This window comes from Pangasianodon hypophthalmus, chromosome 10 (assembly GCF_027358585.1).
Source record: "Pangasianodon hypophthalmus isolate fPanHyp1 chromosome 10, fPanHyp1.pri, whole genome shotgun sequence".
NCBI classification, from domain to species: Eukaryota; Metazoa; Chordata; class Actinopteri; order Siluriformes; family Pangasiidae; genus Pangasianodon; species Pangasianodon hypophthalmus.
This window is the reverse complement of record NC_069719.1, coordinates 24,205,364-24,221,335: the sequence shown is the minus strand read 5'-3', so window position 1 is coordinate 24,221,335 and position 15,972 is coordinate 24,205,364. Positions and strand designations below refer to the sequence as shown.

General features: G+C 39.2%; 1 protein-coding gene across 3 annotated transcripts; it reads right to left on the bottom strand.

Moving 5' to 3' along the window:
• Positions 1–1,067: 1,067 nt before the first annotated feature.
• Positions 1,068–15,813, bottom strand: wdr25 (WD repeat domain 25). 3 transcript variants are annotated; one of them, XM_053237797.1, is made up of 7 exons: positions 15,723–15,813; positions 14,267–15,042; positions 8,218–8,365; positions 5,728–5,858; positions 4,486–4,656; positions 1,889–2,029; positions 1,068–1,665 (listed from the first exon to the last, which is right to left on the bottom strand). In XM_053237797.1, the coding sequence occupies exons 2-7, from the start codon at positions 14,825–14,827 to the stop codon at positions 1,444–1,446; spliced, it is 1,374 nt and encodes a 457-aa protein (XP_053093772.1). In that variant the 5' UTR covers positions 14,828–15,042; positions 15,723–15,813; the 3' UTR covers positions 1,068–1,443. The 3 variants fall into 3 exon arrangements, with proteins under 3 accessions (XP_053093772.1, XP_053093771.1, XP_026781869.3); XM_053237796.1 differs by having other exon boundaries at positions 15,264–15,804; XM_026926068.3 differs by having other exon boundaries at positions 15,290–15,804.
• Between the last annotated feature and the right edge of the window lie 159 nt (positions 15,814–15,972).

The window sequence follows — 15,972 nt, the reverse complement described above, 5'->3', positions numbered from 1 at the left end:
CACACATGTAAAATACTGCTTTAAAAAACTAAAATAACTATTAATATGTTTACCCGATGAAAAACTGGGGAAAAAAACCTACTGCATGACCTAAAAATATGAACACAGTGCTTTCCTAGTGGTGCTGCTGGGGTCTGTAGGTTTAAAGTTGCCCCGTCACTCACAGGGGAGCGCCAGCACAATTGTAATATGCTTGTTTCTTAAATGCACACGTGCAATGGTCATTTCTTTATGTGCATATTATGTGCAAGTGCGTAATTTCTATGTATCCATCTGAGTGGAATACATAGTGGGAAATAGTGGGAGTTCCCACTCTTGGAGATATTTGTGAAAAACCCATTTTGTGCCAAACAGGTTTAAAAAAGCAATAATAAAAAAAATAATAAAATTAGAAGGATTATACTAATGTTATTTTTTTCCTTACATGATCAAATACTGAAAACTGTGCACTTGTATATGCATATATTTTATCTTTTTTTACTAGTTAAAAAAAATTTACATTTTAATTATGATTAAACTACTGCAACAGTATTCCATGCAATAGTATTCATGGTTACAACAAAAAGGTAAATTAAAAAAAATGAAATACATGTTTAAATGGTGATTGTTCTGTGCACTTACCTGCACTGTAACAGACATCTGATGATCTTTTGTAATTATTTAATATTTTCCAAGCTACTCTCAAAGGTACATCACACATAGTAATGAATGTATGACAATTTAACATTGTTTTTTTTCCCCAGATGTAATATATATGTTATATGTGCATTTACAGTGTTTTTGAGTGGTGTTACATTTGACCCACACAATGTTACAATTGTGAAAGTGGTTTCAATGCACATTTACAGAACTCTCTGATGATATGTCTAAGCTGGCACATCACTGGGAAAAAAAAACAAAAAAAACACATGTACTTGAAATTTCGCTCAAATATTACAGTTGTACCAGCTCTGCCCTTTTTAGCTAAATTTAACATTTCATAGGCAAGCCATGATCCACACAAAAATCATCCACCTTCAACTTTGTCAAACTTCTACTGCTGATGTAAATCGGCAAAGCAAAATTCATGAACGCTGATCTTAAACTTTAGTAATAGCCAAGTGTCATCAATGTGCTATGTAGACACATTTGTAATAAAATGTTATTTCTATTAACAATTGGTGTTAATTGTTACACAGAATTTTAGTTAATTCAGTTTTACTTTTATATGGCTTTTGGCTAGACACAAAGTAGTCACAAAGCAGGTTTACAGAAATCCAGATGTCACTCTAGATTCCACACCAGAGGCCACAGAGGCAAGGAAAAACTTCCTGAGTAGACATCTGTACATGCTCATATACCCAACTTGCATTATAAGATGTTTATGAGACAATTTAAATTTATTCTGTTTTTAAATAGAGTCTTTGGATACATTTCTACAGCAAAGGGAAGTCTTCAAGGTTGTCAGTTCCATATCTTGATCTCCCCTCCCCAGTCACAAGTGGCAACCATACCAGGTATTACAGGGTGATAAGACACACACACACAGGCCTGCTGATGAGCATGGAGTGTGAGCAAGCTCCTTGCACTCTGAAACTCAAAAAAGTGCACAGAGCCTGTAGAACTACCTGTCGCCAGTACGGTTCCATCTGAAGACCACTCGCATTGCACCGCATAACCTTCCACCTAAACATAAAAGGTTAACATGCTTAATACAGATACAGACAAAATGAGTGTCACCTCTGATTTTGTTGTGTGAACTACTGTTGATTTCGATTTGAATAACTGATATTAATAGAAAGAATAGCAAATACTGAGAAAGAAAATACTGCAAGAAATGACATGCATGGTATTAATCAAATGGTAAATCTGTACACTCAGATCTGATGCAAGCACAGAACATATTAACCTTGTGCCCTTCATATCTCTTCCTCTTGTTCATCCGGTATGGCTTCTGGGCTGAGAAGAGTGCCATGTAATTTCCATTGGTCTGAGCAACAAAGGAGTCCTCCTGTGGGTGCATGGCCAGGCTGGGACAGGTGTATCTCTCCTGCACAATAAGCAAAAGGAATATGCCATTCCAACTCAGTTTTTCACAACTTCACCCATTCTTCTCAGGAGGTCAGTTAGGGCATCTATTCTGTTCACAATAGAGGTCATTTTAAAACAATTTATTAAAAGCATTTATTTCAGCTTTAATTCACTATATCAGAATTCCAGTGCGTCCAAAGTTTACATACACCAACTGTCTCTTTAAAGAGTCTGGAAGATTCCACAAATTGATGTAATGACTTTTAGAAGCTTCTGATTGGCCAATTGTCATAATTAGGAGTCAGCTAGGAGCGCACATGTGGCTGTACCATGGGAAAATCCAGGTAACTCAGCCAAGACCTCAGGAAAAAAATAAATAAATAAAAATTGTGGGCCTCCACAAATCCAGGAGCAATTTGTAAACAACTGAATGTACCACAAGCATTTGTACAAACAGCTGTATGAAAATATGAAAATCTCGTGACCACACAGACATTGCATCAATGCACTTCACTGGGATTATATTTCATGAATATTGCAGAAAAGGGGTAGAAATTAACTCCAATGGATGAACAAACTTTGATCTGAAATTTTAATGGAACCCCAAGAAAGGAACTGGTGAAGGAGTAGGCATCAGGTACAAAAGTATGTACATCCACGATTAGCCTGAAAGGCTGTTACACTAGATAGAAGCCCCTACTCCAAGACCGGCACAAAAAAGCCAGACTGGAGTTTGCATGTGATCACTAGGATCTTTAGCCTTTTGGAGGAATGTTCTCTGGTAAGATTAAACAGAATTAAGTGAAGTGAAGTGACTTGTGGCCAAGTATGGTAACCCATACTCGGAATTTGTTCTCTGCATTTAACCCATCCAAGTGCACACACACAGTAGTGAACACACACACACCGTGAACACACACCCGGAGCAGTGGGCAGCCTTTTTTGCTGCGGCGCCCGAGGAGCAGTTGGGGGTTTGGTGCCTTGCTCAAGGGTCTCACCTCAGTCGTGGTATTGAGGGTGGGAGAGAGATCGCTGGTCATTCACTCCCCCACCTACAATCCCTGCTGGACCTGAGACTCGAACCCACAACCTTCAGGTTCACCTTCGGGTTGCAAGTTCGACTCTCTATCCATTAGGCCACGACTGCCCCCAACTGATTGGCCATAATAATCAGCGCTATGTATGGAGAAAAAAGTGAAGAACACCATCCCAACTGTGAAGCATGGGGGTGGCAGCATCACGTTGTGGAGGTGTTTTGCTGGAAAAGGGACTGGTGAACATCAGAAAATAGATAGCATCATGAGGAAGGAGGATTATCTAAAAATACTGAAGCAAAAATATGCTTGCGGAGGAAGCCATCAGGATGTTACATGTCCATTGTTAAAAGTCCTATATAAATAAAATTGAATTGAATGTTCCAACCATTAGCAAAAGCAGTAGTGGAAACCAGGCTCTTGCCGGCAGTCTTGGGGACACACGAGCAGCTCTCTATAGCCTAGTTGCTGCTCTAACACACCCACTTCAATTAAGTTGGGCCTGTTAATTAGCTGATTAATTGGATAAGGTGTGTTGGAAGCAGAGAAAACATTAATATGTGTAGTATAGGAGGTACTCCAAGACCAGGATAGGGAAACTCTGAACCAGAGGTTCCACGGCTAGGTCATTATCAGCTTGCACTCCTCTGATTAGGAGCAAGAAGGATAACTAGTCATTGGGCTATAAGAAGGGCTCTACTGAAGGACATGTGCCTCAGAGTTGCATGGTTTCAACTCCTGAATCATTGATTACAGTTGAGCCATGTCTGCCGCAGAGTCTTTAATTCACAAATAAGGTAACTCAACCTATTTTCTGGGTTTCCTATTATGCCTTTTCGGTTGAGGACAGATGTGACGACAGAGTTTTTAACTTGTGAGCAGTTTAGGCTGCAGGGTTTGAGGCAGACTTGACTCCAGCCAGGCTCAAAATCTGGCAGCCAGTGAAGAAATTGACCCTTTGGGGAGAACGAGAGATAAGTGTCGCTTTACCGAGCAGAGAGGAAAAAAGTACAAGTTGCAAGTTTGTAGGGATAGTGTAGCACCTCCCGCCTGATTTGCAACAGCGCAAGCACAGAGAATGATGCGTCAGCAGAATCAGCACTAGACACTGAGTTAATCATGTATTTATTTCTACAGCACTGATCAACGTACACACATTTGCTTTCCATTAAATGACGTTTATACATTCCAACTCTGGTGCAGATGTAAACAAGTAGAACTAGGTGCGAAAACAGCATAATTAATTCATGTAAAATTGATGGAAAAGGGTAAATTATTAATTAGTCATTGTTTAGTTTTCCTCATTGACGAAAATGTTTGTTGAACATTTTTCATTTTAGTTTCTGTCAACCAATAACACTGCACTTGAAATGAAATCGTTTCTGAGGCTGCAAAAAACAATAGATTGTATTAGAATAATGTATAATGGGGAGTTTCCTACGTGGAATATCTGGTTGGAGATTTTGGCAGTAGTCACAAAGTCCCAGGCAATGAGAGTGCGATCTGCAGAGTCTCGACTGACAACATCACTGCTGGTCACAAATTCTTTCCCATCACCCAGAAATAGGATGTCCAGTGTCTGCTGAATCCCAGCCTTGTAGACTCTGACCATCTGAAAAATGAAGGAAATATACCACATTTCTTAATTGATTTCCTAGTATGCCTAGTATGACTTCCTAGTATGCCTGCTTTGAAGCATACTGCACACTTCTTGATTCATTTCAAGATTATTTATGTTCTTACGTTTGTGTATGTGTGCTGTCCTCTTTAATCCAGACCACAAGTTTTTGATAGGGTTCAAATCCGGAAACTGAGATGGCCATTGCCAAACATACTTTTTCCCCCCGCAACCATTAGTGTGTTCATTTGGATGCATACTTGGGTGATTTGTGGTCAGAAGCAGAAGCGCCTAGGGATCTCATTTATCAACCATTTATATGTGCATGCATAGTTTTGTGAGCAAACCATGCATACACACATTTACATGCACAGAACATTATTTATCAATTTGTTCTTGTGCATGACCATGCATATGCAGGAACCCATAGTAGCAGATTGCGAGTAAACTGATTATGAGGATCTCCCATCCCATTTATTGTTTATCATATCAGCATAATTGACAGAGTAATTACTAATTTTGGTGCTTACAAAATGCAGAGACATGGCACAGATGAAATGTAAAGCAAAATCGTATAAAAGGCAATCTAAAGATTGATTGGGATAATGACTCGTTTGAAGATTTGCCATGCACATCTTTGCACACTGAACGTGTGTATAAGGAGCGCAGAAGAGTGACGAGTGGGTCAGTCGATTTCATTTATCCGGTGCAGTTTTAGTTGATATGAGCCAAAGACAGATTTCAACAAGTAATTGCAGACTGGTCTGGCATTTTTCCAACCAACTATGGGCTGAATAATGACATGTCTTACACGCATTCATATTACGCCATGCTGCAATACTAAATTTCCAAATACGGCAACAGAAAAGGCAACAATAATGAGTGACTTTCCCACCATCGCAGGTTTTCTAAATGTAATTGGGGCAATAGAATTGACGCATACAGTATGTAGCCATAAAATCTTATTTATTTCTTAGGTCAAACACTACTATTAAAAAATTCTTATTAAATTGTATCTTTAAAAAATTACATTTAAAAAAAATAAATAAATAAAATCAAACTTACTTTGCAGGTTCGGGAATCCCATGCCTTGACCTCAGAACTGAAACCCCCACACAGAAAAACAGTAGCATCCGAGGGCTGAAAGGCAAGACAAGTGACCTTGAATTGGTTGTCCACCCTGGCAACCACCTGACCTAAAAACAGAAATTAAAAAAAAAATAAAAATTCACCTGCCAAAATTACTATGCCATGTCTGAAACGTTATTATATATGCAATCAAACTGAAAGCCAGGAAGAGCAGTGAACTATCTTCTTTATTTTGACCCCGAAACAAATTGCTTTAAACCAATGACATCCAGATCAGACTGAAATTATTACACATATTTAATTAGGTTAGTTTCATACCTACATTCATCAAAAGTAGTTATTCTTATTACTAACAGTAATATGTTAATATATTGAATAATATATTCACCTAATATAGACAAACAAGACATATGACTTACTGATGAACTGAAATTAAAACTGGAAGTAGAAACTCAGAACACAGGACGTTGAAGCCTTAAACCAAATTTTTATTAATTTTTTTTAACAAACATTCATGAACTGATTTCTTGTTTGGCATTGAATGGAATTGAATATACAGAGCCTTCACCCACTTTTATAATTCCGTATTTTGTAGTGTTATATTCTGGAAAGGAAACGGACTTCACTGGGATTATATTTCATGAACATACTCCAAAATGACCAATCATTTTTAAGTGGATATAAAAACTATATCTATGATGCCTGATTTTTTTTTTTTGCACTGATTAAAAATGCAATGCATCATTTCTGAAAATAAAATACAATTAGCAAATAAATTAATTTGTCAGTAATTACATATTTTGTCCATACTAATTGTATTTTGAACTGGTAAATAACTGTTGAGTCCACAAAAACAGCTATTCAACACATAAGCTTATAGTATAATGGTTGTCATCTTCACAAAGAAAAAAGGTTACTAAACTGTCAGGGACAGCTGGCACAATTTTCCTTTTTGGTGCAGTTCTTCAGGCAGGTGACAATACTTTCTTAACAAAATATCCTACAGTAATCACCACCTGTTCACTGCAAAACTGCATGCATCTTGTTTATAGCCCTATCACTTCTTTTCATAAGCTACTTAGTATTCAGTAATTAGGCTACTTTTCATTGATCCAGACATACAGCAGGTTAAACAAAATACACAGAATATGCTTTTTAAATAAAGTCAACTTAAACTTTACTTAAGTACTTGATATTTAATTTATTAAGTTTCATGTTGTCCTTTCATCGCATCATGTTGTCCTGATAAACGTGATAAATGTGGACCAGAACTGGGTTATTGCAGATTTCACAAAATTATCATACACTATTTATCTCATGAACCATTTTTATGTTAACTCACTTATGTTAATTTTATTACTAAAATTAAAAAATGTGACTGATTACTTATCAGTCAGGTTTCTGTTTGCCGTAAGGTTTTGGGTACAAATGGTCTCACCCGCAACAAGTGTAGTTTAGTAAATACACTACATCTTCCATAAAGATGTTGCTGATCTTTTCCTAGGAATTTTCACAGCAAGAAATCTGTGATCTAACAGCACAAGAAGGCCGTGCTATTAGTGGTTTAGTTTATATGGCATCATTCTCTGCCTCAAGTTAGACACTGTTTGCACCTAAAAAGTATTCATTTCATTACACGAATGAGAGCAAATAAAAGTGGGGTCATCGTAAAGTGGCTGGTGATTCGATATAGTATGGGAAATGGTAATAGTCCTGTTATACAGTCCGATCTCAAAGTATTGGAACAGCAAGGCCAATCCTTTTGTTTCTGTTATAATACCGAAGACATTTGAGTTTGAGATCAAAAGATGAATGAGACCATTGATCAGAACTTCCACTTTCATTTCTTGATATTTACATCTGTGTGTGTTAAATAACATCCATCACTCCTTTGTTATCTGGGTGTCCTGCAGTCAGTGTCCACAGAAAACTGTACTTTACTTGACTTGGGAAATAGAGACTGGGATATTGCTGATTTCACTAAATTATGATACAAGTCCCAGAGCTGTCACTACTGGGGCCCTAAGCAATGCTTTTAACCCTTAACTGCTCCAGGGGTGACTTGAACATAAACAGTGGGTTCTTTGGTGACCTGAAGGTTGTGAGTTCAACTCAAAGAACTCAACCATTGCTGAGTACTTAATTTTAAGCCTCAAGTGCCCATGCCTGTGCTTCTATTGGATTCTGCTTCCCAAGTAAGCCTCTCTGGATTAAAGCATCTGCTGTATAATAAGCAAACAAAGGACAAATGTAATAGCAAAGACTAAAAGTACACTAGCTAATATTTTATGGGTTTCTTCTTTTAATACAGTAGAAAAGCCCTGATAGGAAAGTCCATGATTACATTCTTCTCTGTATAGCATTCCAGAGTGAATTTTACAGGCAATTTTCAGTGATTCTAGAAATTGTCAAAATGTCAGAGCAGTAGCTCTGATAGCACAGGGATATATGGTTCAAATTACTTACTCGTCTCCAAATCTGTCACAGAGGTTGTGTTGTCAAAGGAGCCAGAAAGGAGGCGTCGTCCACAAGGCAGCCAACATGCATCTCGTACAGCCCCGCAGTGGGTGGGGTAAGTCTGAAGGCACCGCCCACTGCCTGCACCATCCCAAACCTTCAACCACAGAGACATTATGGTTAATAGCCACATTCGACATGTTACAATAATGAGGTCTTGGTTTTTGAGTGATAAATAGATCGACTTCCCCCTGTTTTATACTGCATTTGTACACATGTGCTCAAAAGATTGACTTTGTACTCCTAGATTCTGATTTTATCCAGTGTTGTTTTGAAACAGGATAAGATATTTAATAGCCAGGATGTTATCTGACTAGTGCAACATCACAGCTGTTAATTGCTACAAGTGACACTTTTGTTGAAGGCATTTCCTCACAGTCTGGAATGAATCAACATATTGAACCACCCAGCCCATTTCACACCAAAATGTTTTCTACCCAATATAACTGCTTGGCTTCAACCAGTCATCAGAGTAGACCAGATGTGAACTGAACACACTGTTCTCTATCTCACCCACAGCCAGTGAAGTTTTGCAAATACACCACATCTTCCATAGTGACTTGTTGCTAATCTTTCCCTGGGAAATTTCACAGCAAGCAATCTGTGATCTAACAGCACAAGAAGGCCCCGCTGGTGGTTTAGTTTATATGGCATCGTTCTCTGTCTCAAGTTAGACACAGTTTGCACCTAAAAAGTTTTCATTTCATTACACGAATGAGAGCAAATAAAAGTGGGCTCATCATAAAGTGGCTGGCGAGTGTATATACTCACAGAATTCATACTATATTCAGGGTAAATTCAATATAGTATGGGAAATGGTAACAGTCCCCTCCAAAAGTATTGGAATGGCAAGGACAATCCTTCTGTTTTTGTTATACACTGAAGACATTTGGATTTGAGATCAAAAGGTGAATATGAGACCATTGATCAGAATTTCCACTTTCATTTCCATAGATATTTACATCTATATGTGTTAAATTATACAGGCTTCAGTGTACAACAAAAACGAAAGAACTGGCCTTGCCATTCCAATACTTTTGGAGGGGACTGTATGTCCAGAGCTGTGACTGTGAAACATTCACACTATGTTGAGTACATTTATAACACTATTACATCCCATCTGGACCAATTAGTATACTCAGATCAGACATCTAATGCATCTCCCTGCACAGCTTCAACACAAATCCTGCTCGACACAGAAAGACTTGACTGATACGTGAATGCATGCTGACTGCTGGGTCACTGAGATGATTGAACAGAGCTAGTTGCGGTGCTATGGGGCATTTTCTCCTGGGTTTTCATCAAATCCAGCCTGTGGCTGTACTATAATAGTCCTAAACAGTCCAACAGCCATAGCATGCCTTATTCAGATTAATGCCGGTGAACTGTTTTGTTATATTTTCAGCAGTCTAATTAAGAACTAAATTTGCATCAGTAAAATTTATACAGATCTCACCTTATATTTCACACAGTGAAATTTCAACAACAACAATGCAGTCATGTTTTCCTCCTGTCAGCAGGCTGCACTGACAAACTGGAACATCTCACTATACACCATAAATCATTTTGCCCTCTGTCAGAATTCTCATCCATTATTCTCACTTGGAAAACAGAAGTGATGTAGAGCAGCAGCTGACTGATCAATTTATGCAACTATAATGAACGAATGTTATGTGTTCATTCAGAACAGACTTTAATACAAAACTAACCATATATTGGAGTGTTAGTTCATTCATTCTTTCATATTTAGGTTCATTTTCATTACTCCAGAAAAATGAGAAATGGGATTCAGGTGAAAGGTTACCATTTCTTCTTTCATCAGCTGTGCTGCTACAGTGATGACATAATCCTGTGTATGTAATAAATTTGTAAAAGGTGCAATCACTCCCCATTCTGTTGACTGACTATTCTGAGGATTTGGAATTGTATTAATTTTTTTGGAATATTTATTGTGATTAGTGCAAATCCGGGCTTCCCGAGTAGCACAGTAGAAAAGTGGTGGTGGCTGGGAGTCCAAGAGAACAAAATTGTCTGTGCTCTCTGATTGTGAGGGATGAATTTTTACTCTCCCCCCTGTCAACAGAGTAACACTAACCAAACCTCAGCTCATGTATGTGGAAGAGGGCAGTTAATGGTTTTCCTCAGAGTGTGTTCAGCTGTTCTTTGATGTAGCATGAGCAGCTGGTCAAAAAGATGGGGTTCATATATCTCGGAGGAAGTACACGCTAGCCTTCACCTGCTAGCTTTAGTGTTATGGGGGAGCTAGCTGTTAGGTGGGAATTGGCAAATGACCTTTTTTTTTTCCCCCCTCCTTCGGCTGTTACCATTAGGGGTCACCATGGCGGATCATTGATCCGCATATTTGTTTAGCACAGATTTTGTGCCGGATGCCCTTCCTGATGCAACCCTCCCCAATTTTATCCGGGCTTGGGACCGGCACTGGAACTGCACTTGTGTCTTGTGCAACCCCAGTGGCTGGGGTTGGTTCGGAGGGTGAGAGCACAGTGAGAGCACCAAAGCCAACCACTAATCCTCCAGTGACCCAATGGCAAATGATCATATTGGGGAAAAATGGAGTATTAAAATCATTGTAAACCATTTGATCCATTTCATTTTCTCAGTGGAACAGTTACTCTTTGGGCTGAAACTGTTCAGCACCACAATGGGTAAAAAAAAGGGCTCTGGAGATCAGATCTCTAACCTGACACTCCTAAAGCATAAACACTATAAGGCCAAAAGTTTGTGGACACTTGACCATTACACCCACATGTGGGCCTTCCCCAAACTGTTGCTACAAAGTTGGTAGCACACAACTGTACAAGAGGTCTTTGTATGCGGTAGCATTACAATTTCCACGTTCCAGCGTGACAATGCCCCTGTGTACAAAGCAAGCTCCATGAAGATATGATTTGCCATGGCTGGTGTGGAAGAAATCAAGTGGCCTACACAGAGCCAACTGCGCCCCAGGCCTCCTCACCCAACATCAGTCCCTGATGTCACATATGCTGTTATGGCTGAATGGGCAAATGCCCACAGCCATGCTCCAAAATCTAATGAAAGCCTTCCCAGAAGAGTGGAAGTTACTGTAACAGCAAAGGGGCACTATATCTGGAATGGGATGTTCAAAAAGCACAAATGGATGTGATGGAAAGGTGTCCACAAAAACATTTGGCCACACAAACTTTGGGAACATGTCAGTTAATGGGGAAAATCCATGTTTATAGCAGCCTTATTTCCAGTTCCAAATAACTTCATAAGCATGTCTCACATTTTGGATTTAATCTGGACTGAAGAAAATGTTACAGCAATTTTGAAATGAAAAAGAACTGTCCACGTGGCCATAGCTGTTAAATTACTGATACAATTTCTCTGTATTTGAGAAGTCTAATGTGTAATACACAAAAGAGGTATTATTTCTTTCAAAATCTAATTAAAACATGAGCTAAACAGGAGACTTTCAAGTGTGTTTATCTGCAGTCCAACAAAGCCCAGCAACTAAACCACCCAAGAGCGAAGTAAGGGGCCAATTTTCTCCTGCCAGTCCTTTGCAGGGTGCATGCCCGCGGGGCCGTACTGTCGGATGTAGAGGCCTATCTAATGACGTGCACTCATTTAACAAGCAGAATGCAGCTCTGACGCTCCCTAAGAGACTGATCCATTTCCCCTGAATTTCATTATTGAACACTGCACAGCACAGGCACAACACTACTGAGTGTGGCAAGCCTCAAGACTGACAGAAACAAATGAGACCTCATTGGAATCTGAGACAAAAAAATAAACAAAAAATGATGCTCACACAATAAGCACTCAGATGTCAATAATTTGTATCAAAGATCACTACAGTTAGAAGGAATTTAGACCAGCTTCTGACTTCAGTCAGAAAAAAAAATCAGTGTCTTAGAAACCTTTGTGTACTGTTCTTCATTTTCTACCTCTGTGAAAGTGGTGGTCTGTAAGGTAACATAGCAGTACTTTTCCAAAATCAACTTCATCTTCCTCACCCTAAATTGGCTGTGGCTCAAACCAAGCCATGAAATTGCACTGGAGGAACACTGCCCTTCAGCGACAAGCATAAAGTATTGCTTTAAAAACTGCGGACTCCAAAATCATATTCAGATGTGATCTCTGAAAAGCCTTTTGCAGTTGAACCAAGACAGCCTGAAACCAAGACAAACCTTAGGAGCACATCCAAATGAAGAACTGTCCTCTCGTTTCTAATGTTCTCCTTCTGTGGTCTCTTAAGGAATTCTTGGGTATATTACACTCTCTTTCATCATCTTGCTAATGTGTTTGAAGTAGCTGAAAGTAAATTGGTATTTTTTGTTATAAATTATGAAGGAACCTCTGTAACCATGGTAATTGTAATGCTGTTCTTGTTTCTAATGATAGAATTCATTGCGACATACAGCACCTTGTTAAAGGAAATGCATAAAAGAAGCTCCCTATTCCTCAGCAGTGTGAGATGAGTTCTCTTACGTTATGTCCAACTCATACAAACCTTGACTTGGTAATTTAGAACTAATCTAATTGCACATATCATCCTGAAATAACTTCAAAACAACCAATTAAATTGCATTGGAGAAGCACTGACATTCAGTGGCAAATATAGAATGGTAAAATACTACTTCAATGTCATATTAAGTCTGTATTGTGTGCACACACAGTGTTAAATTCATTAGTGGGAAACGTGGGATCATTCATTTAGGATTAACCAGACTGCACAACTAATCAGTATAGATCAGAGATGAAATGAATAAAGAGAAAAAACTGGATGAGTTGCACCGACTGTAAATGAACCCGCACCCCACCAGTGCCTTGCACATAAATCACACCATCTGCTCTGCTCATTCTCAGCCAGCTGTCTGAACATGTGCGCTTTGGGAGTAATATTAATGCTCCTGCACAAGCTGAAAAAGCCACACATGAATATTTTGAGTTGCGATTCCGCAAAAAGGTCACGTAGCAGCACGGCTTCTTCTAAATCACAAAAGGATGCAGAGCAGGCCAGATAGTAGATACGCAGTCACGGGAACCTGTACCACTCACCCTGTCCTTCCTGAAAAGCAGAAGTAACACTCTACAATCAAGACTCACACTCCAGGGGCCTCATTTATAAATAAACAGGTTGCACTGATGTCCTGTCCCAGCTGATGCTATAAATGTATTAGTAGCGGTCTATCTGCTGAGGAAATCAGTCTGTTCCTTGAAACACACTCTCTATGTGGCACCACGCGTGACATCATCAGCAAGACAAGTCGCATTCTTTAACATGCCGATTCTGTTCATCTTTTATGGGGTTTGAGACTAACCATAAATGTTTTGTTCGTATTTAACAGCAATTACATTTAATCAAAAAGCAGTAATGAAGTTCAATAATTCAACTTATTAGTGGTCCAAATGAAGTCCTACATAAAGCTTTTTTTAAGCTAATGTTTTCTACAAGTGGCTTTGTTTTCACTCACTAGGCTCTTTGCGTAGCCTACGCATGGGCAAAGCTGTGTGTAAATATACACACAAACTAAGCAAACTTGCATTCCGATAAATCCCACATAAATGAGGGGTAAAGGGGTGGAAGCGGTTTTTTTTGGTCCTGATACAGATTCTTTGACAGTGATGGATGGTTGCAGAATGTTGAAATTAGGTCATATTGAAGGAATTCGCTGAATAAGCTACCGGAAAAATCCTACCTTCCTGGCTACATAGTAGAAAAGAAAATCATACATCAGTGAGACAAACACACATTATACCAACAAGAGCCAGTTTAAAAAAAATAACATTTACAATACAATGCCAGTATTAAAGCCTTAAGTATTAGCCAAAATCCAATACTAATCCTCTGCTCGATGTCAAGTTATTGTGGGGTTTTACGTGGAAACCAGAGAGAGAAAAAAATATATCCACAAATGAACATTATTAGTGCCTAGACTTAATATGAGTTACAAAAAGGTTCATAGAAGCCTAGAACCCAAGCCTCACTGGTGCAAGGTCACACTCTCACCTTAAAGGTCTTGTCCATGGAGGCTGAGAGCAGCAGGTGGCTGAGATGCGGCACTGGGCACCATTGCACTGTGTTTACTGGACCTTGATGAGCCTGAAGCTGATGCTGAACACGTTTAGGCAGCTCAGCTCTCAACGCTTTCCTGCCAAGGAACGGCTGCACTCTCTCCGACACTTCTGAGAGAAGGCGCGGGTTTGTAGCCTGCAGGTCAGGTGAGTTTTCTGTGGGCACCAGTGCTGCTGACTCGGGCTGCGTGATCATCCTCTGCCTCTTTGACACATATGGTCTGAGTCCACCCGGAGTGGCTTGGAGTCTTTTTGAACACACAGAAGTTTGTACTACAGGACATGCTAACTCAGGCCACTTTGAACCTGATGGGGTTTTATATGCTTCTGATTTTGACTCGTGGTGATGGAGATCTGAATCTGGCCTCTTTACATGTAATGGAAAGCTTTGAATTGTTTTTTCAGACTCAGCTGAACTGACCCTCTTTCCTGGAAGGGTCTCCTCTGGTTCTAAACTGTCCTCACTGTCACAGTCATAATCCACCAGTGAATTCATGGTGTGATGCTTTATGAAATACAGACAGTTTAGACAAACAAAGGCTGTGCAGGTAGAGGTTTCGATTCTGCACAGAGAATGTCGCCATCTGTTGGCGAAGCTGTGAAATAACACTCCTGTTTCATATCATCCAATGCTGCGTTCACGACACCTGGGAACTCGGAATGTTCCAAGTCGGAAATAGATGAATACTCACTGGAAGCTGTCTACAGAAACTGAAAATAAAGAGTTGTTTGGTTAGTGTTCAATTTATTTGTAAAGTAAATGTGATAATTCACTGATAATAGCGCCGAAAATTACAGCAGTTTGATTAAAAACAAAAATAATCTTCCAGAAAACTAATTAACGTGTCAGTTATCAAAGTATCACCCAGTATTTTTGCGATTTACATAAACAAATATAAACAGAAATTCAAAACACTGCTTGAAAATCTTACATCTCGCTGTTATTTCTCGCTCTTACTTTTCACTATAAGCGCCGCCATGTTGAAGTGACGTCACTGAATCGACACCTGGAGAAGTCTGAGGTCTCGAAAAATAAGATGGAGAGCTGTTCAAACTTATCTTTCCCGACTTCCCACTAGGAATTTACCAGTTCCCACTTGGTCACGAATGAAGCAAAACCCCGAGGAAAATAATTCAGCTGAAGAGGATTTGCGGATGCAGATGAATCTAAACCCAAACCGTTGTTTTTATAGCTACTTGCTAATTACATTAGCTTAGCGCCAGTAACCTGTCCAAACAACTCGTCGCTTATACCAAAGGTTTCTCTCCAAAGTCCTAAAACTAAAACATCCGCGCATATATATGCATATCTAGAACACGCTATATTGCAGTTTAAGCAGCAAAAATGCGAGTTGTTTCGACTACAGCAGCCATAAGATTGTGATGCATACTTTTTTATTCCCACCCGTAGTCTGACCTCCTATTTCCGGGAGCTGCCATTTTGTAGCGCTGTGTGAGTATCCTTTTATGGTGACGTCACCGTTCATACCGAAGATCCGAGGCGTGTCAAAAAAACTGTATTTTATTACTAGTGCTTCAAAATATAAATTTTAATAACGGTAATAATATTTGATAGGAAAATAATTAAAATAAAATTATATTTAAAAAAAAAAACGAAACAGTGTATCGGCGCTTGATTCG